The sequence below is a fragment of the Narcine bancroftii genome, chromosome 1 (assembly GCF_036971445.1).
Source record: "Narcine bancroftii isolate sNarBan1 chromosome 1, sNarBan1.hap1, whole genome shotgun sequence".
Taxonomy (NCBI): domain Eukaryota; kingdom Metazoa; phylum Chordata; class Chondrichthyes; order Torpediniformes; family Narcinidae; genus Narcine; species Narcine bancroftii.
Genome location: NC_091469.1, coordinates 341,258,220 through 341,284,179, shown reverse-complemented (window position 1 = coordinate 341,284,179; position 25,960 = coordinate 341,258,220). Strand labels below are relative to the sequence as shown.

At 40.4% G+C, this 25,960-nt stretch overlaps 1 protein-coding gene across 4 annotated transcripts in view; it reads right to left on the bottom strand.

Annotated features, from left to right (window-relative positions):
• Positions 1 to 3,519: 3,519 nt before the first annotated feature.
• LOC138752352 (MARVEL domain-containing protein 3) overlaps positions 3,520 to 25,960 on the bottom strand; it is a 60,204-nt gene continuing 37,763 nt past the window's right edge. For all 4 annotated transcript variants that reach the window (XM_069915254.1, XM_069915260.1, XM_069915250.1 and 1 more), the window contains one exon: positions 3,520 to 5,464. In XM_069915254.1, coding sequence (XP_069771355.1) covers positions 4,782 to 5,464 — 683 coding nt within the window. In that variant the 3' untranslated portion in view covers positions 3,520 to 4,781. The remainder of the gene's footprint in view (positions 5,465 to 25,960) is intronic.

Genomic DNA, 25,960 nt, shown 5'->3' with positions numbered 1-25,960 from the left:
GGTACATTGTCGGTTGTCCAAGGTAGATGAAGGGCTAGCCTAGTGTAGGGAAGTGCATTTTCCCCCCTCAAAATGAGATGCTATCACAAATAAACACATTTTTATTATTTTTGAGAGGCTTTTTTTAAAAAAAGAAATGTTAAAGGGCCATTCCCAATGAACCAAAAAAATTGGTGGCTGACAAACATATTGAACAGCACGATGAAACAAACACCAAGTCCTACATATCTTCTCAATTCTCACACACCTTCAAATCTCCACTCTCTTCCCCCCTCACGTTCATCCTCTACACCACTTCAAAAGCACAACTCTGCAAAACCTTCCGTTTCCATCGGGAGCATCGGCTCACAACTCTAGTACAGTCGATGTCCATTCGAAACGTGTATTCTTGGTATCTCAAGCTACCCTCAAAAGACCAATGAAGGCGTTTACTACCTTCGTCGCCTTTTCCGGCAAATGCATTCAAGTTCAAAGTCATCAAAGGGTTTTCCAACAAACTATCCCCATGTGTGATTGCAATACATCGCCGACTCAGTCCCACTATCTGAACCATCCCCTGTGGGGAACAGGTAGAGGTGAAGATGCCGCAAGCTCTTCGGTCTTTGCCGCACATTCCCATCTCCTTTCCCAAATCATCCTTACCGTTCCTTTGGGCATGCAATCTCTCCGTCCTCCAGTTCCATGCTTCCACCACTCGCTTGCATCCACCCTTTGGTCTTGCCTCGCCACAACCCAACAGCGAAAGCCGGGGGTGGGAGTGGTCAACAAATGAGAGAGGGTGGGTCGGGTCTTCTTCAGGACAAAGCCAAAAGCAAGCGAGAAAAGCGGTTGGAAATGCACTGTCTGGTTAGAATACCACCTATGCTCTTATTGCAGCAAGACCTACCCTTCGCAAATATTCAGGAGAGATGACAATTGCAGGGTTGATTTGTTAACTTTTTAAATATCTGGCTTTTTTTTTCTCCTCAATTTTACAACGTAAAACCGCTGTTTTACGATCCAGGTCCACGACTTGCTCCACCACCCCCCCCCCCCCCCAATAAACTCAATGAAACTCATGTCCCTCCACGTCCCCCATCCACCAGCCTAGTTTACCTCAACATTTCAGAACACTACCACCTCTTCAATGCAGAAACTGAACACATTGGCATAATCTCACATACTTTACCCTTCTCTGCTACATATACTGACAATGAATGATACAATTTTCGAACCTCCCTAATATGGCTGCAACCAGAGGAATTAATTTGTCTTTCTATTCAATTCGCCATATTTAATACATAAAACGATTCCTCCAATATGTTACTTGTTTTGCAGAATCTTCAAAGCATCGATAGTTCTTGTCGTATGTCTTTTTTTTTCCCCCTAGATCCATTGGCACCAATTATACAGGTGTTGATGCTGCATCTGTTCCATAGATCCAAATCCTCATTAGAGCACATGCACTCTCCCTATCAGGTAGAGCAAACTTCAGAACCAGCTCTGGATTTCATGATGAAAACGTTTTCGACATAAGGGGATTTGGAAGAATTGCAACAGAAATTTTAACATTAAAAAAGTTGTTTGGGGCAGTAAGCAAAGCAGAACATTAAAAGGGGATGATCAATGTTATGCTTATAACTGTGCAGCAGGTGACCAAATCCAGACGAGCAGCACAGTCTCCATCTTTGGAGACTCATGCATTTTTTTTTGATGCATTCTTTTTTTTTATTTTTTTATTTTTCACACCATAAATCACATTAGCCATGATACACACTTTTTCCTTTTCACACATATACAGTGACATTTTCTCCCCCCCCACCCTCCCAACCCCCCCCTCCCTCCTCCCAACCCCCCCCTCCCTCCTCCCAACCCCCCCCCCTCCCTCCTCCCAACCCCCCCTCCCTCCCTCCTCCCACCCCCCCCTCCCTCCTCCCACCCCCCCCTCCCTCCTCCCACCCCCCCCTCCCTCCTCCCACCCCCCCCTCCCTCCTCCCACCCCCCCCTCCCTCCTCCCACCCCCCCCTCCCTCCTCCCACCCCCCCCTCCCTCCTCCCACCCCCCCCTCCCTCCTCCCACCCCCCCTCCCTCCTCCCACCCCCCCCCCCCTCCTCCCAACCCCCCCTCCCTCCTCCCAACCTCCCCTCCCTCCTCCCAACCCCCCCCTCCCTCCTCCCAACCCCCCTCCCTCCTCCCAACCCCCCCTCCCTCCTCCCAACCCCCCCTCCCTCCTCCCAACCCCCCCCTCCCTCCTCCCAACCCCCCCCCTCCCTCCTCCCAAACCCCCCCTCCCTCCTCCCAACCCCCCCTCCCTCCTCCCAACCCCCCTCCCTCCTCCCAACCCCCCCTCCCTCCTCCCAACCCCCCCTCCCTCCTCCCAACCCCCCCTCCCTCCTCCCAACCCCCCCTCCCTCCTCCCAACCCCCCCTCCCTCCTCCCAACCCCCCCTCCCTCCTCCCAACCCACCCCCCCTCCCTCCTCCCAACCCACCCCCCTCCCTCCTCCCAACCCACCCCCCCTCCCTCCTCCCAACCCACCCCCCCTCCCTCCTCCCAACCCACCCCCCCTCCCTCCTCCCAACCCACCCCCCCTCCCTCCTCCCAACCCACCCCCCCTCCCTCCTCCCAACCCACCCCCCCTCCCTCCTCCCAACCCACCCCCCCTCCCTCCTCCCAACCCACCCCCCCCTCCCTCCTCCCAACCCACCCCCCCTCCCTCCTCCCAACCCACCCCCCCTCCCTCCTCCCAACCCACCCCCCCTCCCTCCTCCCAACCCACCCCCCCCTCCCTCCTCCCAACCCACCCCCCCCTCCCATCCATTTAAGGTATACAATCTAGGATACATTAAACCAGTCAGACAATGTTGTCACTCAACAGAAATTCTACTGAGTCCATTCTTTTCTTTCCTTCTCCTTCCATCAACTTAGGTATTGATTGTCCCTTGTAGGTTTTCGCTATTGTATTTAATGTAAGGCTCCCATATTTGTTCGAATATTTCAATATTATTTCTTAAACTATATGTTATTTTTTCTAATGGAATACATTTATTCATTTCTATATACCATTGTTGTATTTTCAAATTATCTTCCAATTTCCAGGTTGACATAATACATTTTTTTGATACGGCTAGAGCTACCTTAACAAATCTTTTTTGTGCATCCTCCAAATCAATTCCAAATTCTTTGTTTTTTTATGTTACTTAGGAGAAAGATCTCTGGATTCTTTGGTATATTCTTTTCTGTTATTTTATTTGATGTAAGGTGATTAGATAGATGAAATTGACCAAAGAAACAATGCTTCCTCATCAAAACAAATGTTAGAGCACCTTCAAGAGATCTCATAATGCCCAGTGGTTAATTAATTACTTCTGAAGTTTAGAAACTATTGAAATGTGGGAAGAGTCCTAGTGATCATGCAATAAAGGTGTCAATTATATTTTCGGTAAATTAGATCCTTTTGATCTACACAACAATCAGGAACATGCTTGAAAGTCCTGTTTTAGAAAATCAGTTTATTTAAAATACAATTTTCTAGACAACCTTCATTAAGAAATACTTTATTTCTATACCTCTATTCAAGACAACATACAAAAAGATACATATTTTATTAGATGCCATCATTTACAAATCTTCACAAAATATCAGTGACTTTATCTAACACGTGCTCTGTAGCAGTGCACTACTTTCAGTAAATTTACCACAGCAGTGATGGTCTTCGACTAAAGCTGTTGCAATGTGACATAGTCATCCATTTTATGCACCCCACAGTCCATTAAGATAGGAGAACTGTAAAAATGAAAAATAATTTGTGCAAAACAAGTGGAATTGCAGGAACTTAAATGCAGACTGTAATTCAAAAGGTTTTATTTATCCATATCTTGTAGAAAATGAATAATTTAAAAAAATCATTGATAAAAGATTGACAGCTGGCTTTCACAATAATTTGGTAAGTGACATTCAAATGAATTTACTTACTGAGAAGAACATCAGAACTTCTCCAGCATTTAGAGGTCTTCAACATAAAATAAAATATAGTGTAGCAAATGTTATATCTTTGCTCATTAATGGTAACAAGCTGCTAAAATATCAGTTGACTATTGTACACTGTTCCTAACTTCAATGGAAATCAATTTTGAACGCTATCCTATCGGTGGCCAATAACTAAAACTAAAACATGTTCAGCGTGATTAACAAAGAAGATTTCCTACTCAGGAGCTGCTAATTAATTTCCTAATCAAGGTATTCAACAAATATATAAGTATCTCCTGATGTTGTAACCTTTAAAAGGGGATGGTTTAAAATAGCTGTATATCAAGATTATAAACCTTCACCATTTAATTTTTAAAAACAATTTTTTGGCATGTTGAATGGGAAAAAAAATGCTTGTTTCATTTTGCTAATTTACAATCTTCCTGGTCCTGGTCACCCAACAGTCTGTCATTTAAATGGTCAAGGTACATGTATGAAATTTACTACCTAGTATAGTATAAATTACCTAGTATAATGATATTCCTGCTTAGAGTCAATTTGCAAACAATTCCTTAAGTTTCCTGGATAATTTATCCTGAATTTCCCCTCACCATTTCTCAGATGCTGAACAATTTTAGCGTTTAGCTCTGGTCAGCTGATTCAGAAGAGAACCATGAGATGTTCACAATGTTAATAACTCAACTGCTCTTCATCTATTCTTGCTGAGGGAATGGGGAAATAAAAGAAAGCATTTCTGGCGTTTACTTATACTGTCAGATTTCCAGTATCTGCAGTTATTTGCTTGCAAGAACTCTTTACCATGAGGTAATGACCTTACACAAGGGTTGTCACGTCGTGATTAGGCTTAACCTCCTGGTGATTCATATGCTTTTTAGATTCTTGTTCCTCCAAATTATGTTGAAATGAAGTGTTCATGTACATAATTTTCTTCAAAGTTCTCAATGTCAAGAAACTCAGAACTGCACTTCCACAATACAAGCAAGCAGAAATTAAGCCAAATAATGCCACAGCTGCATCTCCTCCCTGAACATCACAATTCATAAAGGTATAACCCCGGCCTGCATACAAACGGTGTCTTAATCTACAAACTTCAGTTCTATTTACTTTAATTATGAGATGCAAGTAAAGTCCAACACCCACTATGTACCCTATGCATGCAAGAATGTTGAATACAAATTCAGCCATGAGAAGTTTTGGAGAAATACGGTGAAGAGGTTTACCACCACCCACAAGAAAAAAAATTGTTAGACAACCGATGACAATGCTAAATGTCACCCCTCCATATACTCCAGGGGTTCTCATTTGATTGAACTGCATGTCAAGTTCCCGGATCTGCTTCAGTTCATTGCCTTGGAAAGGACTGTATGCTGAATCAATGCTAAAAGAACCTGCCCCAAGGCCTCCCATTGACGTGTATCCAGATATTGCTGCCTGGGATGCTGCCACACAGATAAGGACCATGAGATTGGTTATGATTTCAGAAAACTGCAGAACACCTGTGAACAAAATATAAACATTTTAATACCACAGAGTAATGAACGATCTTCACAATGAAAAGATCAAATCTTGTCCTCACACTTCACTGTTTGAGCTAAGTATTCAATGCAAGACAGGAACAGGCTCTTATGCCCACATGATTATATTGAACATGATGCCCAAGTTACACTAAACCACTTTTTAAAAATTATAACACAAAATGATTATTTGTGTTTATAGCATGAAGATGGCTGATTACGCAAAATGGATTGGCCTGGAATAGATGGGAGCAGTGATTTGAATCCAGTTCAGATGGATTTTGGCTCATTGAACCTGCAAAGACACACTGCAAAAACAATTTAGTGAACTGGGTTCAATTCCTCCCCCAGAGTTTTGCAAGTTATTTTGGTCCTCAAATAACTATCCAATAACAATCAAATTTGCTTCCACTGCTCTTACAGGCTGTGAATCCAGTTCATGATTAATTCTTAAGTCAAAAGTAATTTCTTTGTCTCTCTGATGTAAGAGTGAAGAAATTTCAATCCATCATTTTCTTGATGGATCCCACTATAAGTAAAACAAGAAACACCAACAATTATTATCCTAGCAACCTGTCAGCCTTAAGTCAGGAATGAAGAAATAATATTGGACCAGACCTGTACCTGGAAACATTTCAGATCAGTACATCATAGTCAAAAAGAATTCCATTTATAAATTTCTCTTGCAGAAGGATTGATTCATCATTAAATAGAATTTTGAATAGGAGGAGTCACGTGATGGAGTAGTGGCCGGACAGTGAACTCCAGCCCTCTCCAGAAAAGTCGGGAAAAACAAAGGAAAACACAAAGGCACAGAAATAAAAGTTAAAGAAAAGTGAGTATAAAGGTGGAAAGAAGATGGCGATAAAAAAAGAAAAATCGAAAGCAACGGTAAGAAGAGAGGAAGAGAAGACAACGGAGGAAAAAGGTGAAGGCCTTACCTGTTCGAAGAGGCACGCTGTGGAGAGAGAAACCCGCTCCCTCAGGTCGGTAGATAATGGACTACAAAAATGGCTCGCTGAGCCGAGTAAAAGTGCGCAACCGCGCATGAAAAAAAACACACCGACGGGAGGGGGGACCAGCTGGGGAGTCGATCTCCACAGCCGGCAACGACAGCTGCAGAACACCTGCAGCAAGAAGAGACCACAGAAGACAATGGAAACAAGAAAGAAGAGAAGAAAAGGGCAACAAAGAAACAACAGATGGCCAACCCAGAGGAAGAAGAAGAGGAAGAGGAAGAGTACAGTGAAATAGAAGAAGAAAAGAAAGGCAAGATAAAGGAGGTACTTTCTCTAATTAAAGGATACATGGAGTCATTTAAAGAATGGCAAACACAGAAATTTAATGATTTAAGAAAAAGAATAAACAACACAGAAGAGAAAATGAATAAAATAGATATGACCTTAACAGAAATGGGAAAGAAAATGGACAAGATGGAAGAGCGGGCAGTAGCAGCAGAAATGGAGGTAGAAGACTTAAAAAAGAAATTGGAGGAATCTAATAAAAAAGCGATAGAGACACAAGAACTGTTAGCTCAAAAAATAGATATTATGGAAAATTATAACAGAAGAAATAACATAAAGATAGTGGGCCTTAAGGAAGATGAAGAAAGCAAGAATATGAGGGAGTTTATAAAAGATTGGATCCCTAAGACCCTAGGATGTCCAGAACTACAGCAAGAAATGGAAATAGAAAGGGCACATAGAGCATTGGCCTCTAAACCACAACCACAACAAAAACCAAGATCTATTGTAGTAAAATTCCTAAGATATACTAGAAGAGAAAAGGTACTGGAGAAGACAATGGAAAAAGTAAGAGAGGGCAACAAACCACTGGAGTATAAAGGGCAAAAAATCTTCATTTATCCAGATATAAGTTTTGAACTCCTAAAGAAGAGAAAGGAGTTCAATACAGCAAAGGCGATTTTATGGAAGAAAGGGTATAAATTTATACTAAAGCATCCAGCGGTATTGAAAATATTTATTCCAGGACAACAAAACAGACTATTCTCGGACCCAGAAGAAGCACGAAAATTTGCAGAACAATTACAAAAATAGACTGAGGGATGAAGACGGGTAATGAGAGTAAAAATGATCACGATTGATATGTATGTGGGTAAAGAGGTATAAGAGTGAATAGATAAAATGTGCATACGTGAAGGTATCTGTACTTAGAGGAAAATATAGATAGTATAGACAAGAATGAATAAGGGAAGGTAATGGAATAGAGAGAATAAGGAGGGAATTAAAAGAGTGACCTTTGTTACATATGAAAAGTGAAATCTTTTCTGGGGAGGGCTGGTGGGGAGAAATAGTGGTCACTGCAAAATCAGTTGACGCTTGCGAGTGAATTCGCAAACCCAAATGGAGAGGGGAGATGTGGTTGTCCGACAAGGGATAAAGGACAACTCAGGAGGGGAAGGGGAGATTGGGGATAAAGAAGATATAAATAGGAGAATAAGGAAAATGTTGGATGTTGTAGGAATGTTGTCTTATAAAGAGTTGAAAATAAGAAAACAGAAATGGAAAAGGAGGAAAGGTAATGATGGAAAAACGGAAGGAGAAGATAAACAAAGTATAAAATGGCTACGCTGAACTATATGACTTTAAATATTAATGGAATACATAACCAAATTAAAAGGAAGAAACTACTAAATTTACTGAAAAAGGAAAAAATTGATATAGCATTTGTCCAAGAAACACACTTAACTGAATTGGAGCACAAGAAATTAAAGAGAGATTGGGTAGGACATGTAACAGCAGCATCGTATAATTCAAAAGCAAGAGGAGTGGCTATATTAATTAGCAAAAATGTGCCATTTAAAATAGAAGAGGAAATAATAGATCCAGCAGGGAGATATGTTATGATAAAATGTCAGATATATTCGGAGCTTTGGAATCTACTTAATATATATTCACCTAACGAAGAAGATCAAAAGTTTATGCAAGATATCTTTTTGAAGGTAGCTAATACACAAGGGAACATACTAATAGGAGGGGATTTCAACCTGAATTTGGATCCAAATATGGATAAAACGGGGAAAAAAATTAACAGGAAGAACAAAGTAACCAAATTTATAATTAAATCAATGCAAGAAATGAAACTTTTGGATATATGGAGGAAACAAAACCCAAAAGAAAAGGAATACTCATACTACTCGGCTAGACATAAAACATACTCAAGAATAGACCTATTTTTGTTATCAGCTAGTATGCAGGATAGAGTAAGAAAAACAGAATATAAAGCGAGAATACTATCGGACCATTCACCCTTAATATTGACAGTAAAGCTAGAGGACATCCCTCCAAGAATGTATAGATGGAGATTAAACCCCATGCTACTTAAAAGACAGGATTTTAGAGAATTTATTGAAAAACAATTAAAAATGTATTTTGAAGTAAATACGGAATCAGTGGAAGATAAGTTTATACTATGGGACGCAATGAAAGCATTCATTAGAGGGCAAATAATAAGCTATGTAACCAAGATGAAGAAGGACTATAATCAGGAAACAGAGCAGTTGGAAAGGGAAATAGTAAACATAGAAAAAAAATTAGCAATGAAGGAAAATACAACTAAAAGAAGAGAATTGGCGGATAAAAAAATAAAATATGAAACATTACAAACATATAAGGTAGAGAAGAATATAATGAAGACAAAACAGAAATATTATGAACTAGGGGAAAAAACGCACAAAATCCTAGCATGGCAGCTTAAGACAGAACAAGCTAAGAAAATGGTATTGGCATCAAGGAAAAAAGACAAACAAATTACATATAATCCAAAAGAAATTAAGGAAAACTTCAGAGAATTCTATGAACAATTATACCGAACTGAAAACGAAGGGAAAGAAGGGAAAATAGAGGAATTTTTGACTAAAATTGAACTACCAAAACTACAAATAGAGGAACAAAATAAATTAACAGAACCATTTGGAACAGTAGAAATACAAGAGATAATAAAAAAATTACCAAATAATAAGACACCAGGAGAGGATGGATTTCCAATAGAATTCTACAAAACATTTAAAGACTTATTAATACCGCCCCTCCTGGATGTAATCAACCAGAGTGATGAAACACAAAGCTTACCAGATTCATGTAAAACAGCAATAATTACAGTAATACTAAAACAAGGGAAAGATCCACTCTTACCAGCATCATATAGACCAATATCTTTGCTAAACACAGACTATAAGATAATAGCTAAACTATTAGCAAACAGATTAGCAGAACAGGTACCAAAAATGGTAAATTTAGATCAAACTGGACTTATCAAAAAAAGATGCACAACAGACAATATTTGTAAATTTATTAACTTAATTCATGCAGTAGAAGGAAATAAAGCACCTGCAGTAGCAGTTGCTTTAGACACAGAGAAGGCCTTCGACAGAGTAGAATGGAATTATTTGTTCAAAGTATTGCAAAAATTCAGTTTACCGGAGAAGTATATTAATTGGATTAAAGCATTATATAAGGGACCGTTAGCGAAAGTGACAGTAAATGGACATGTATCAAAGCAATTTAACTTAAGCTGGTCAACGCGGCAGGGATGCCCACTATCACCCTTATTGTTTGTGCTAGCTATAGAACCACTAGCAGAATTGATAAGAATAGATAATAATATAAAAGGAATAAAAATAAAAGACAGGGAATATAAAATCAGTCTATTTGCGGATGATGTTATAGTGTACTTAACAGAACCAGAACTATCAATAAAAGAATTATATAAGAAATTGAAGGAATATGGAGAAGTGTCGGGTTACAAGATAAACGTAAATAAAAGTGAAGCAATGCCTATGAATAATGCGGATTTCTCAAAATTTAAGAAGGAATCTCCATTCAGATGGCAAATGCAGGCAATAAGATACCTAGGTGTACAAATAAACAAAAATCTAGGCCAATTATATAAACTCAATTATAATCCACTAATGAAAAAATTACAGGACGGAAAGATCTACCACTAACACTGATAGGAAGGATAAACTGTATTAAAATGAACATTTTTCCAAGGATATTATACTTATTTCAGGCACTGCCAATACAACTGACAGAAAAATTCTTCAAAGAGTTAAAGAAAATAATAAGGAAATTTTTATGGAGATGGGGGAAACCGAGGATAGCACTAGATAAATTGACAGAATGGTATAAACAAGGAGGCTTACAATTGCCAAACTTTAAAAATTATTATAGAGCCGCACAATTAAGATACCTATCAGATTTTTATCAAACAAGGGAAAAACCAGACTGGACGAGATTAGAATTAGATAAAATAGGGGAAAAGATACCTGAACACATATTATATAAATGGGACGAAAAATTGGTACAACATAGAACTTCTCCAGTATTACATCATCTCCTCAATATTTGGAAGAAGATCCATGTAGAAAGAAATAAAACAAATTATCAATTACCAAAACTAATATTGACGCAAAATAAGCTACTCCCTTTTACAATAGACAACCTTCCCTTTAGAGAATGGGAAAAAAAAAGGGATTAAAAGAATAGAAAATTGTTTTTCAGGAAGTAGATTCTTATCCTTTGAACAAATGAGAGATAAGTACAATATAACTGGAGAGACAGCGCTGGCATATTACCAACTGAGATCCTACTTGAAGGATAAATTAGGAAGCAATCTGAGTTTACCAGAGGGAAGTAACCTTGAATATGTGATTACAGATACAATGTTAATCAAAAGATTTATAACAAATATGTATATTAAACTGCAAGAAAAGGAGAATGAGGAAACAAATGGTAAAACTAAACAAAAATAGGAACAAGATTTAAATATAAAGATAAAAAAGGAAACATGGGAGAAATTATGTTCTGGAACGATGAGAAATACAATAAATACGAGGCTACGTATGATACAATATAATTGGTTATACAGACTATACATTATACCGCAAAAGTTAAATAAATGGGACCCAACAGTATCTGATAGATGTTTTCGATGTAAAAAAGAAATGGGAACAACAATTCATGCAATCTGGACATGTGAGAGAGTAGAAAAATTTTGGGATGATCTCAATCAGATATTAAATAAAATAACAGAAAACAATATACCAAAGAATCCAGAGATCTTTCTCCTAAGTAACATAAAAAACAAAGAATTTGGAATTGATTTGGAGAATGCACAAAAAAGATTTGTTAAGATAGCCCTAGCCGTAGCAAAAAAATGTATTATGTCAACCTGGAAATTGGAAGATAATTTGAAAATACAACAATGGTATATAGAAATGAATAAATGTATTCCATTAGAAAAAATAACATATAGTTTAAGAAATAATATTGAAATATTCGAACAAGTATGGGAGCCTTACATTAAATACAATAGCGAAAACCTACCGGGGACAAACATTACCTAAGTTGATGGAAGGAGAAGGAAAGAAAAGAATGGACTCTGTAGAATTTCTGGTGTATTTTTGTTGAATGACAACATTGTCTGACTGAATTAATGCAACCTAGATTGTATACCTAAAATGGATGAGAGGGGGGAGGGGTGGGGGGGTTGGGGGGTGGCTTGGGAGGAGGGGGGTGGGGAGAGAAAAAGTCACTGTAAATGTGTGAAAAAGAAAAAGTGTATATCATGGCTATTGTGATTTATGGTGTGAAAAATAAAAAATTAAAAAAAAAAATAGAATTTTGAATAAAGTAGACAAGGGTTGCTTCATATGTCTCAAAGCTCTAAAATCTTGTACAGGACCTTTGAGTATCATTTGTTGATACCAGTTACCAACACAAATCTACCTGCAAAACACTGGTCCTTGACAAACAAAATAATTGTAAACAGAACACAGACAAACAAAAAAAAATATCCAAAGACAGAATGACTAATTCTTTTGTTTTGATTTTGATGTTGAGTGGTGCTGTCAAATGTATTATCTACTTAAAACATACAAGCATGTTATGATAATATAATAAAACAACGTGCACTAGTTTGATGCCACATTGTTCTAAGAACATAAAATTCACAATTTGTCAATAGTTGCAAAATTCACAAACTGGCTGTTAAAGCAGGTTAGTTATTGACAAAATTTAATTTGATAAAGACATTCACTGACCATTAGTACAATTTCAAAGTTGATTGACTTTAATATATTTGTTGGTTTAAACCTGAAAATTTGGTGGAAAAAAAACCTTGCACTAATGTCTTACTCCCTTGCTTGGTTGCTAAATCAAAACTGTGAGATATTGGTTACAAAATAAAGGGGTAATACTGTATTCAGTCAGGTGGAGACAATCAGGTAATTCTTTTGTTCAGTCAAACTTAGGGATCAGCCTTCTGTAACTAAATGGTTGTTTTTATATGGGTAATGTTGCTCTTGTAGCGGTGGCTATTCTGTTACTGAATGATCTCACGACTAAACGGGTTGAGTTCAGTGAGCAAAAACTCGTTGATTCAGGTCTGCCTGGTTAGTCTTATGCTCCCAGCCCAGACCTGGCTGAGAACTGCGCCGGGGGCCCTGACATCGCTGGGGCATCACATGGGACGCAGAGTGTGGGCTTCTGAGCCTGGTGCCGAGGTCGGGGAGAAAACTCCAGCGGTGCCATTTTGGCCAGCAGCCCCGCCACGTGCGTGACATGCAAGGCCGGTTCGCCTGCCTAATGGTGTGCCGCCACACAGCACCCCCAGAACCGGTGCCAATGTCCTTTTTTGCTGGGCGGCCTCGCTTCTTGGGTTGAGCCGCGACCACAGGCTCGTTGGGGTCGAGGTGTGCTGGCTTTAATCTGTCCACAGTAAACAGTTCCCTCTTACCATCCGAAGGTGGATCCTGACCGCTGTATGACTCTGTATGGCCCTTCGTACGTTCTTTGAAGGGGTGCTGTGGAAGGGCCTCGTCTGATAAAAACATACTCTGCGGAATACAGCTCGCTGGGGACGTAAGAGGCCTGTGTGCCATGCCTGGGTGGTGGTGGGGGTGTGAAGAAGTCCAACTGGGCCCAGAGGCGGGGAAGTAAACCATGCGGTGACTGTTGTGGGTTGTGAGGTGCATTGATAAACTCACCGGGCAGGGCTAGCGGTGCACCATAGACCAGTTCAGCCGATGACACCTGCAGGTCTTCTTTGGGTGTCGAGCAAATGCCCAGGAGTACCCAAGGCAGCTCATCCACCCAGTCAGGGCCGGTGAGGCGGGCCATAAGTGCTGACTTAAGGTGGTGGTGTAATCACTCAACTAGCCCATTGGCCTGTGGGTGATAGGCCGTTGTGTGATGCAGTTCGATTCCAAGTCTGTTGGCGAGCTGTGCCCAGAGCGTGGAGGTAAACTGTGTGCCGCGGTCGTTGGTGAGGTGGGTTGGGATGCCGAACCAGGCAACCCAACCGGTCATAAGTGCTCAGGAGCAGGAGTCTGTGGCGGCATCTGGATTGTGGGCCAACAAGTGGTGTGATCTACCACCGTGAAAAGGTATCCGTTAGCTCGGGAAACGGGTTAGGGACCGACAATATCCACATGTATGTGGCTGGACCGTTCTCGGACGTGTTCAAAATCTTGCACGGGCACTATGGTGTGCATATGTACCTTAGAAAGCTGGCAATGGGTGCAGGTTCTGGCCAGTCTGCAATCTGCCTTCGAAGCCCGTGCCAGACGAAGCGTTCTGCCACCATACGAACCGTGGACCTGATGGAAGGGTGGGAAAGGTCATGGATATGGTGGAAGACTTGCCTGTGTCACTGCTGGGGAACCACTGGTCACAGGGTGCTCATGGAGACATTGCAGAGGATGGTATCATCACCGAGAGGAGTCGGGAAGTCCTGGAACCGCAGGCCCGTGATGGCAGTCCTGAAGGCCTGCGTCTCCTCATTGGACTTCTGATCCCGGGCAAGCTGGTCGTCGTCTAGGCTGGGTGTCAGTGAGAAAATGGCCAGTTGGGAGAGCACGTCGGCGACCACGTTGTCTTTCCCCGCCTTTTGCCGAATGTCGATGGTGATGCTGTTGGCGGGCCAACCAGGGATATCTAGCCATAGTGAGCGCCTGGATGAGGGGTTTGTGGTTGGTAAAACTGGTGAAAGGCCTCCCCTCTAATAAATAGCATAAATGACACTCAGCAAGGTACATGCCCAGAAACTCACGGTCGAAAGCACTATAGTTGCGCTCTGGCGGACGAAGAAGTTGGCTAAAGAATGCCAGTGGTTTCCAACTCTCTGTTAACCTGCTGCTCCAGGATGGCACTGACAGCGGTGGCAGAGGCATCGACGGAGAGCACCATATGGAGGTCGGTGCACGGGTGGATGAGCAGGCCTTTGTGACTGCTCTGTTGGCCTCTGGAGTCCAGGCGAGTGTCTTGTCCTTGGCCGTGATGAGGGCGAAGAGCGGCTCTGTGATGCATGCAGCGCCTGGAATGAATCATTTATAGAAGTTGACCATACCCGCGAACTCTTGTAGCCCCTTCAGGTTGTCCGGGCGTGGAAACTCTCTGATTGCAGTGACCTTCGTAGCAGCTGGTGTAGCTCCTTCGGCTGTGATGGTATGGCCCAGGAACTTCATGGACTCTTTCCCGAACTGGCATTTGGCCAGGTTGACGCTGATCTGGGCCCCGGTGTCGACGAGGAAGCATAGGCTGCTGATTGCATCCCACAGGTAGAGAAGGCTGTGTACTTGGACAGCCGCCACAGCCATTAACAGCGGCTGACCTGCTCATTTTCCTGGAATGAGCTGGGCTGACGACACTTCTGAGCCTTGGCTCCCCAGCACTGATGGAAGAAGTAGAGGCCTGAAGTGGATGGCTTGCTTCTGGCTATGCTCTTTGAGGCCCTTGCAGGGGCCGAGTGTTCCTCCACAGCACTAGAGGAAGGCTTGGCGTGGTCATAGATGGGACTTGTAACTTGCTGGACTGCTGAGCCCTCCGGGAATTGTTCAAGCCATAGCTCCTGAGCCTTTTGCGCGACATTCCTAGGGTCGTCGAAGCTCTCCTGGGACAGTAACAGCCAGATATGTTCGGGCATCTGGTCAAGGAAGATATGCTCGAAGAGTGGGCAGTTGGTGTGATCGCCCATGAGCGCGAGCATCTCATCCATCAACAGGATTGGAGTTCTGTCTCCCAAAGCGTCGAGGTGCAGCATCCGAGCAGCACGCTGGCGCCTGGAGAGGCTGAGGGAGCCGGTGAGCACCCACTTGATGATCTTCCGCGGGTGGGTGCTGAACGAGATGCAGCATTCGTTTGGCGGTGGCCTGGTCCAGGGCGGCGACCACATGGTAAAACTTGGTTGTATTTGATGAAATCTGGCAGAGGTGAAACTGAGCCTCTGCGTGGCTGAACCAGGTCTCCCTCCTGAACTCAGAAGTCAGGAAGCTTAATGGCTATAGTGTTGATCGAAGAGTCATTCATATTGGGTTCAAAGCTGTTTGATCCTGTCAGCTATATAGTGGCGGCTACTCTCCTACTGAATGATCTCACGACCAAACGGGTTGAGTTCAGTGAGCAAAAACTTGTTTACTGAGGTCTGCCTGGCTGGTCTTATACTCCAGCCTGGACCTGGTTGAGAACTGTGTCGTGGGCCCTGACGTTGCTGGGGCTTCTGAGCCTGGTACCGAGGTTGGGGAGAAACCCCCGATGGCACCATTTTGGCCGGCTGCCCCGCCACGTGCGTGCCATGCAGGGCCAGTTCACCTGCCTAATGGGGTGCCACCATACTCTCCTATATTCACTGTATAAATCTTGAAAAATTGCCTGCATTCAGTAGATGCCTATGTGTTGTGCACATCAAAAGAATCAAAGGCTTGCTGATCCAAACCAATGCTTTTATTAACCAAAAGATTGAAGCGTATCACATGTAGGTCGACCAGTCCAGAATGATCTGGGTCTGGCTAGGAGCAACCCTTTAAGACCTGCCAGTAGGCGTGGCTACGCTCTCAGCCAATCAGAGCCATCCTATTCTGCAATATAGAATCCGTACTATCAGACACTACAAATCTGCCTCCACTGCTTTTTAATGGCATTGATTTCCTTTACTGTACAATTGACTCACTTGTGAAAGTTATATGGTCAACCACTTCCAACTGTTATGCAGTGTTGGTTAGTAGCTCATTCTCCACATAAAATTTACTCACTTAATAACAGCGTTACACTATGGCAAGAATTTCAAGTGTAAACAATACTGCATATTGGACAACTAATGAATTCAACATAGGCATTTAGTGATTTAAATCCTTACCATTGCGAAAATTAAATGGAAAAGCAGCATGCAATATATTTTTCCTTTAATGTACATAATACACAAAATGCACATCCACACAATGCAGATGCACATACACAGTGCTCTCGTATTGAGTGTTATCAATAAATTACTGAAAATAAAATTTAACATATCCCTATTTCTTTTACTTAGGTAAAAGTCAAACTTTATTCTGGAGTTTTTTCAATCTATTTTCAAAATACTGTATGCTATTTTATTTATGTTGTTATTTTGCCAATGCATTTCTGGAGAACTCAATATTCCAGATTTATTGTCAGAGTACATACATGACGTTGCATACAACCCTGAGATTCATTTTCTTGCGGGTACAGTAGTGCAAAAAAAAACTGTACACAGCATAAACATGTAAAGAAATAAATAACTGCAAACAGACAATGAATGTAAACAAACTGACTGTGCAATACAGAGAGAACAAAAGAAAATCAATAAAATGCACAAGTAAGAGTCCTTAAATGAGTCTCTGATTGAGTTTGTCGATGAGGAGTCTGATAGTGGAGGGGTAGCAGCTGTTATTTCTTGATGGTAGCAGTGAGAACAAAGTCTGTGCTGGTTGGTGAGGGTCTTTGATGATTGTTACTGCTCTCTGACAGCAGCATTCCCTATAGATGTACTCAATAGTGGGGAGGGTTTTGCCCGATGATGTCCTGGGCTTTGTCCACTACCTTTTGCAGGGCTTTATGCTCTGGTGTTCCCATACCAGACCGTGATGCAGCTGGTCAACATACTTTCCACCATATCGCTGTAGAAATTTGCTAAGGTTTCTGGTGTAATACAAATCTCTGCAAACTCCTGAGGAAGTAGAGGCTCTGACATGCTTTTTACACGATGGCATTGGTGTGTTGGGTCCAGTAAATATCCTCTGAGGTAGTAACTCCTGAGAACTTAAATTTGTTCAACCTCACCATCTCTGGTCCTCCAAAGATCACTGGATTGTATACCTCTGGCTTTCCTTTCCTGGTCAACAATCAGCTCCTTAGTTTTGGTGACATTGAGTGCAAGGTTGTTGGTGGTGAACCATTCAACTACATTTTTAATCTCCATCCTATATGTTGATTCACCCCGTTCCTTTATACAACCCACTCCCGTGGTATTGTCGGCAAATTTGTAAATGGTGTTATTGTTGTAGGTGTAAAGTGAATAGAGCAGGGGGCTAAAAACACAATATTTAGTACCTAGCATACAATTATTTTAAATAAATTACAAAACAAAAACTGGAGGTGTTGGTAATCTGAAATCAAATCAGATAATAATGGATACACTCATTCTGCTTGATTTGCTCTATGTTTCCAATATTTTCTGTTTTTGTTAATATCATTTTAACCTCATTTTGGTCTTGAAAATCATTTAATCTTTTAATGTTTTGTCAAACCTTACATAATAGATGTAATAATGAACACATATAAAAGAGAAATGACGATTTATTTTCTTAAGTACAGCACAATAAAATGCATACATTACTCAAAAGCATTACAAAATAATTGTGTTATTGTAATTGTATGTCTCTCTAAATTCCCTATTAATACCCAAAGCTTTACAAAATAGCTACATTCCCTATTCATACAAAAATAACCCACAAAATAACTGTGATTGTATCTGTAAGTTACTTTAAGTTCCCAATTCATACTCAAAACATTGTATTAATGAAAAAAAATTAAATACATATTATTTTATCACGTCAAGATTACAAATCACCTTGGACTTGCTTTTTCATGTTAAGCCCAAAATAAGAATTGTTCTCTCTGAAAATAAGATTTTGTAGTGTGAGCTACCGCTCAGAAGTACACCAAGTTGGATGCCGTTAGCGACTGTTTAATTCAAATCTAGCGCACGCCCCTTTAAGGGCAGCGTTAGGTCAGTCATCGCGTGCACCATGATGTTATGACTGCTGCCCCCCGGCATGGGCTGAGCTGGAAAAACGATGGAGGGGGACACCCCGGTCAGTGCCATCTTCTCACAGCTGCCCCGCCACATGATGTTACAAGTGGGGCCGGTTTGCCATGAGAGAGTGCGCCACTACAATGTCTAAAAATGACCTAAATCTAGATGCCAAATTTTCTTCATGTAAAAAAGTTACTTAAAAATATAACTATTTTCTATAGTTATACATCAGAATTCAGTATATAATCCTCAATATTTGAAGCAAATAAATGTCCTTCAAAAGTCTCCTATAGCAATCCATTATGAAGATACAAAATTCTGCATGCCAAAATGTAGAATTCACTTTTATCTATAATTAGAGTTCATTTTCCATCTGCACTTCCATTCTATAATTCATTTCATGTTTTCTTATATTCTGTAATTGTTTTCCACTGTATTTCTTTACATTCCAATGTCAAGGTGAAATTGTACTTGCAATTTTCATCATCACATCATTAATGCTAATAGGGAATATCAGGCCTTCCCAAATCATTCATCTTTTGCTAATCAGACCCCAAATTTCCTTATTTTTGTTTTCTGGCATCCTGCTACTCCACCTCGCAATTCCAAACAGGGGCATGAATGGTTTTAACTACTGCTCTACCTTTTTCTTCACGTAGCTGCATTCTATTCTTTCAGGTCAGGAAGGTGACTATCCTCACCTACAATCCTAGTTCATCAGATGACCAACTCCCATCCAGTAGAATGAAAGACAACACCATATCACTATCAGAATACCAACTAAACAAATCTTGTGTAAACTGATACATGAAATTCTGTGGTTTTAACAACCTTTATTAAGACCAGTGGAATAATATTTTGCTACTTATTAATTAACAATTTTTTTTTAGTAATTCATCACAAGAGTTTGGTGATCTTGTCACATTTTCTCTTGGTGCTAAACTTAACAGAGATGCAGACCAGAATGAACACCTGGTTATTCACTGCTAAATCTACACCTGACAACAACCATGAATCACTTTTTACCATAGTGGTAATGCAATGAACAACTTCTCTATTTCAGAATGTCTAAGCTTTATAAAGGGAGATTTTCAGTTACAAAAAGTCTGTGCCCAAAAAAAGTTAACTTTTTGAATGTATTTTCAATCAAATTGGGTACATTAGTTTTACAATAAATTTCCTTTACTCCTACATTTAAAGTTGAAAAGTATTAAAGTAATTGCTCAGGACATAAAGAAAAATATTGGATTTGCAAAAGCAATAATAATTATAAAGGGTCTGATAAATAAGGAAAATTTTATGACCAATTTGCTGTATTTAATGATTTAGAAATCCACTGTTGGCATAAATCATGTTGAAATAATAGCAAATCCAATATTTGGATTATGTATGTACATATACATATGTATGTATATACATATATATGTGTGAGTGTGACTGTGTGTGTATATATGTGTATATTTTACACACATACATATCTCACTCAAATAAATCTATATAAAATCTCTCTCTCTCTCTCTCTATATACACACACACACACACACACACATATATATATATATATATATACCATAAATTGGGCTACAAAAATGGACTACAAAGTTTAAAGTGATTTTTATGTGCACTAAACTTAGTCTGGCTGTACTACTAATCACATACTAATCACATGCAGTAATGTAGCAGCTGCTGCAGGAGAAACGTCTTGTGGCACCGGGAATAAATTGCTCACACAAGAGATTTCAAAGCACATTGCTAATATATTGAGAATTCTGTGCTCCTTCAGTTAATGAAAAATGTTTTGGAGATTATTGCAAACATACAGGATTCTTCTACATAGGATGTTTAGAAGTAGGGAGACAAAACCAAATATTTTAATTTCACATTAACTGCCAATACAAATAGGTTTCATCAACAGAACATCTCAGTTATGTCTACCTAAAAAGAGCAGTAACCCCTTGAAATGTACCACTTTGTGGTGTTGCCATCTTAATTTGAACTTCAGCGTTTCAATATAGCACACCTGATAAACATGTACGTCATTTCAAAGGACATGGGATGTAAAGTAATAAAAACTTTTTTATGAATTTATTCCAATTTTTTGGTCACCACACAGTATTGTTTAAAGATACTGACACAGAAGATTAAATAAGATCCAAATACAAATGTTCAATTAGATCCATTTGACAGCAAGATAAATGAATGCATCAGTAATTTGGACAGGGGTGTCAAATGAACATCCAACCACTGGTTCTAACAAATTTTGATGAGAGAGATACAGGGGACTAGCCGAATAGAGAAGTGAATGACAGAATGTTAGTTTGATATGGGATTTGGGAGAAGGGAAAAATATATTGGAGTTTGTGCAGAGGAAGAGAGAAATCAGGACAAATGTCAGATGCATTGGAGCATTGAAGTAAGGAACAATGGAGAAGAGAGTGACCACATGGCTAAGTAATTCCATCAGAGCCAGGAGTACAAGTAACAATATGGTGATTGTCAGTGGCACTCAGGACAAGAGCAACCTCTCATTGTGAGTGGAAAATGGAAGCTCTCCTCTGATTAATTTTCTAATGGTTGTTAATATTTGGGTCAGAAATTTGAGAGGGAGGGAATGGAAAGCAAAGCATCAAGGAGAAATATTCCTGTGCACGGGAAACTGAAGGTCCTACTTTCACACCACAAGCAAAATGTTACAGAAGGGTCAAGTACAGCCAGGAAATGGCATGCAGTAATATTGTGCATCTGCAATGAACACAGTAGCAACACGTTCTGCTGCACAGACAGGAGACTGTTCAATAAATGTATTTGTTGAAGAGATATGAACTTTCAGTGGCCTTTTCAGATGAAAGGTAGAAGTCAATGATGTTGCAATAAAGTTTATCGTCAGGTTGAAGACACAGCAAGGATGGCGGATTCCCTTTCCTAAAGTCTACAACTGTGGGTTTTATTATAATAAAGGCAAGTTTATGGCAAACATTGATGATACCAGTATTTTAATCCAAAATGTATTCAGTTACATCAGTTTAAATATCTCAGCTGCTGTGATGAAATTGAATTTCAGGGGAGGCACAGTTAGAGTAGCAGTTAGTGCAATGCTGTTAAAGCGCCAGCGATTGGGACCTGGTTTCGAATCCCGCGCTGTCTGCAAGGAGTTTGTACCTTCTCCCCATGTCTGCGTGAGTTTTCCTCAGGGGCTCCAGTTTCCTCTCACCCTTCAAAATGTACCGGGGGTTATAGGTCAATTGGGTGTAATTGGGTGGCACTGGGTCATGGGCCAAAGAGCCTGTTACCACCTGTATGTCTAAAAGATATATCACGGTAACAGGTCCTTCCAGCCATCAAGTCCTCACTGCCCAATTATACACATGTGAACTATTAACCTTCCAATCCATTCGTTTTGGAATGTGAGAGAAATCCGGAGTACCCAGAGGGTACAACAAAAATATCTTTTTCAATTCTTCCGTGGCGTCTTTGATGACCAAGCGGCTAAGCATTTCCATCAGATGGTTTATGAGTTGTGTATCCAAGTCCATGAAAGGTAATGAATGAACCTGGACTTAATGACCAAAGGATGAGATGCCAATTAGTGAACTGGAACTGACTTGATAAGTTAACACCAAAGGCCACAGCGACTTGGTCATCTTCATGGTGTATGGCGGGTTTCCATAGTGCATGTGTTACCAAGCTTATTAAGTGTGATACAATAAGGTCCCCAAGAAGTCTGCATATTTAACCTACATCATTTCTTATCAAGGGTACATGCTAGTAGAATTTGACATGATAATGGATGTAAATCCACTTTGCTGTTCCAAACATAGAAACTCGTATTTGAAGGATGCCAACTGTGCCTATCCCAATTCAGGTCTACCCTGTAACTAATACACATAAAAAATTGCTGGTGGAACTCAACAGGTAGTCAAAGTTTTATGTCTGACCCCTTCATCAGGAATACTCAGCATGTACATCCATTTTTGACATTCCTATCTGAGCAAAAGGATCCCAGGTGAAAATAATATCTAATGACAATATGCCTTTCTATTTGCCCACAGCTAATATTTGTGAGCATGAAGAAAATGTATTGTAATTACTGTACATATTCTTTGCTTTTCCCTAATGAATCTCTCACTTTTCCATCCCACTGTAGCAGCTCTGTCATTTAATATACCAAAATGGGTCAGATGTAACCGTTTCTTTTAATCAAACTCAAGCCTGCCGGTAATGCCCAAGAACCAAAGCAAAGAAATGATGTGAAACCAATTAGGAATGGTCTCACAGAGACAAATTGAACCAATTTTCAACTACTGAATTTGAAGCATTACAGTTTTTCATTTCTCGACAGTAGGTCACTGAGTTCACTCATTACATAGTTATCAGAAAGCATTCCATGAGTTTTAAAGAATCCAAATCCTGAAGCTTAAAATTAAGCTTTAAATATCATTGTTTTAATTAAGAAAATGTCACTTGAACTTTGAACTTGAGCTTGTATAGAGAGAGAGTCAGATGTCATTGGCTGTATCTCAGAGGGTGCAGCATGTCTCCACACAGCAGAAGTCGCTGGAGATTTTGTATGTTCCGATTGTGTAGTTTTTAACTCTCGAAAAGCAAAACTCCAAACACCACAATGGCAATGTACGTAATTATTAACATCACAGCAAAAATGGATACAGCAACTTCCGTGCCTCGTATGGCGTATTTCACTGAGCTGTAGCCATGGCGATTGTAGAGGGATTCTCTTTGTTTGCACACATCCATGGCACTAATTTTATGAATGAAGTGAAGATACAATGCCACTCCTATGGTGTAGACCACAGCTGCAAGAGCCTTTATACTACACATTCCATAATCAGGAACGATGAGTATTTGCTGTGCAGCACTGAGGACCTGTAATATACATCCAACAAGAAGAAAAGCCATAGAAAAGGCAAGCAGCAGAACACTAATCCCTACTGCACAGTACACAGTGGCCGACTTCATCACCTTGTATTCTACATCTAGTTGACCGATCTGCTGTACCTCATGATTTAGAAATCCACTGTTGGCATAACCCATGTTGTAATAATAGAGACTCCCGAAGCCTCCGATACTAGCGAAGCCTGCAGAAGCACTTTGGGTTCCTGGAGCAAAGATCAGTGCTGCAAGGTTAAGAATGATTTCAAACATCTGCAAGAATCCTGCAACAACCAGACTGAGGAAGGTGTTAATGGGAAAATGCAACACATAAAGTCCTACACCTCACCTGAATAGACCAACGGTGGACATGATGGAGGATCTGGGGAGGCGATAATAGATTTGGTTCATTAACTAAACTATATTAAACAGTTATGAAAGTACTTAGTTATAAATATTAGCATTTACTTCATTATATCAGGTCATATGCATTAAATGGTAGGCTATTGAGATGTGCAGAGCAACAAAGGGATTTAGGAGTGATGGTAAATAGTACCCTCAAGGCTGATACTGAGGGAAGTCACGTGATGGAGTAGTGGCCGGACACTGAACTCCAGCCCTCTCCAGAAAAGTCGGGAAAAACAAAGGAAAACACAAAGGCACAGAAATAAAAGTTACAGAAAAGTGAGTATAAAGGTGGAAAGATGGCGACAAAAAAAAGAAAAATCAAAATCAACGGTAAGAAAAGAGGAAGAGAAGACAACGGAGGATGAAGGAGAAGGCCTTACCTGTTCGAAGAGGCCCGCGGTGGAGAGAGAAACCCGCTCCCTCAGGTCGGTAGAAATTGGACTACAAAAATGGCTCGCTGAGCCAAGTAAAAGTGCGCAACTGCGCATGAAAAAAAACACACCGACGGGAGGGGGGACCAGCTGGGGAGTCGATCTCCACAGCCGGCAACGACAGCTGCAGAACACCTGCAGCAAGAAGAGACCACAGAAGACAATAGAAACAAGAAAGAAGAGAAGGAAAGGGCAACAAAGAAACAACAGATGGCCAACCCAGAGGAAGAAGAAGAGGAAGAGGAAGAGTACAGTGAAATAGAAGAAGAAAAGAAAGGCAAGATAAAGGAGGAACTTTCTCTTATTAAGGGATACATGGAGTCATTTAAAGAATGGCAAACACAGGAATTTAATGATTTAAGAAAAAGAATAAACAACACAGAAGAGAAAATGAATAAAATAGATATGACCTTAACAGAAATGGGAAAGAAAATGGACAAGATGGAAGAGCGGGCAGTAGCAGCAGAAATGGAGGTAGAAGACTTAAAAAAGAAATTGGAGGAATCTAATAAAAAAACTAAAGAGACACAAGAACTACTAGCTCAAAAAATAGATACAATGGAAAATTATAACAGAAGAAATAACATAAAGATAGTGGGCCTTAAGGAAGATGAAGAAGGCAAGAATATGAGGGAGTTTATAAAAGAGTGGATCCCTAAGACCCTAGGATGTCCAGAACTACAGCAAGAAATGGAAATAGAAAGGGCACATAGAGTATTGGCCTCTAAACCACAACCACAACAAAAAACAAGATCTATTGTAGTAAAATTCCTAAGATATACTACAAGAGAAAAGGTACTGGAGAAGACAATGGAAAAAGTAAGAGAGGGCAACAAACCACTGGAGTATAAAGGGCAAAAAATCTTCATTTATCCAGATATAAGTTTTGAACTCCTAAAGAAGAGAAAGGAGTTCAATACAGCAAAGGCGATTTTATGGAAGAAAGGGTATAAATTTATACTAAAGCATCCAGCGGTATTGAAAATATTTATTCCAGGACAACAAAACAGACTATTCTCGGATCCAGAAGAAGCACGAAAATTTGCAGAACAATTACAAAAATAGACTGAGGGAGGAAGACGGGTAATGAGAGTAAAAATGATCACGATTGATATGTATGTGGGTAAAGACAAAAATAGACTGAGGGATGAAGACGGGTAATGAGAGTAAAAATGATCACGATTGATATGTATGCGGGTAAAGAGGTATAAGAGTGAATAGAGACAATGTGCATACGTGAATGTATCTGTACTTAGAGGAAAATATAGATAGTATAGACAAGAATTAATAAGGGAAGGTAATGGAATAGAGAGAATAAGGAGGGAATTAAAAGAGTGACCTTTGTGACATATGAAAAGTGAAAACTTTTCTGGGGGGGGCTGGGTGGGGGGAAATAGCGGTCACTGCAAAATCAGTTGACGCTTGCGAGTGGATTCGCAAATCCAAATGGAGAGGGGAGATGTGGTTGTCCGACAAGGGATAAAGGACAACTCAGGAGGGGAAGGGGAGATTGGGGATAAAGAAGATATAAATAGGAGAATAAGGAAAATGTTGGATGTTGTAGGAATGTTGTCTTATAAAGAGTTGAAAATAAGAAAACAGAAATGGAAAAGGAGGAAAGGTAATGATGGAAAAACGGAAAGAGAAGATAAACAAAATATAAAAGGGCTACGCTGAA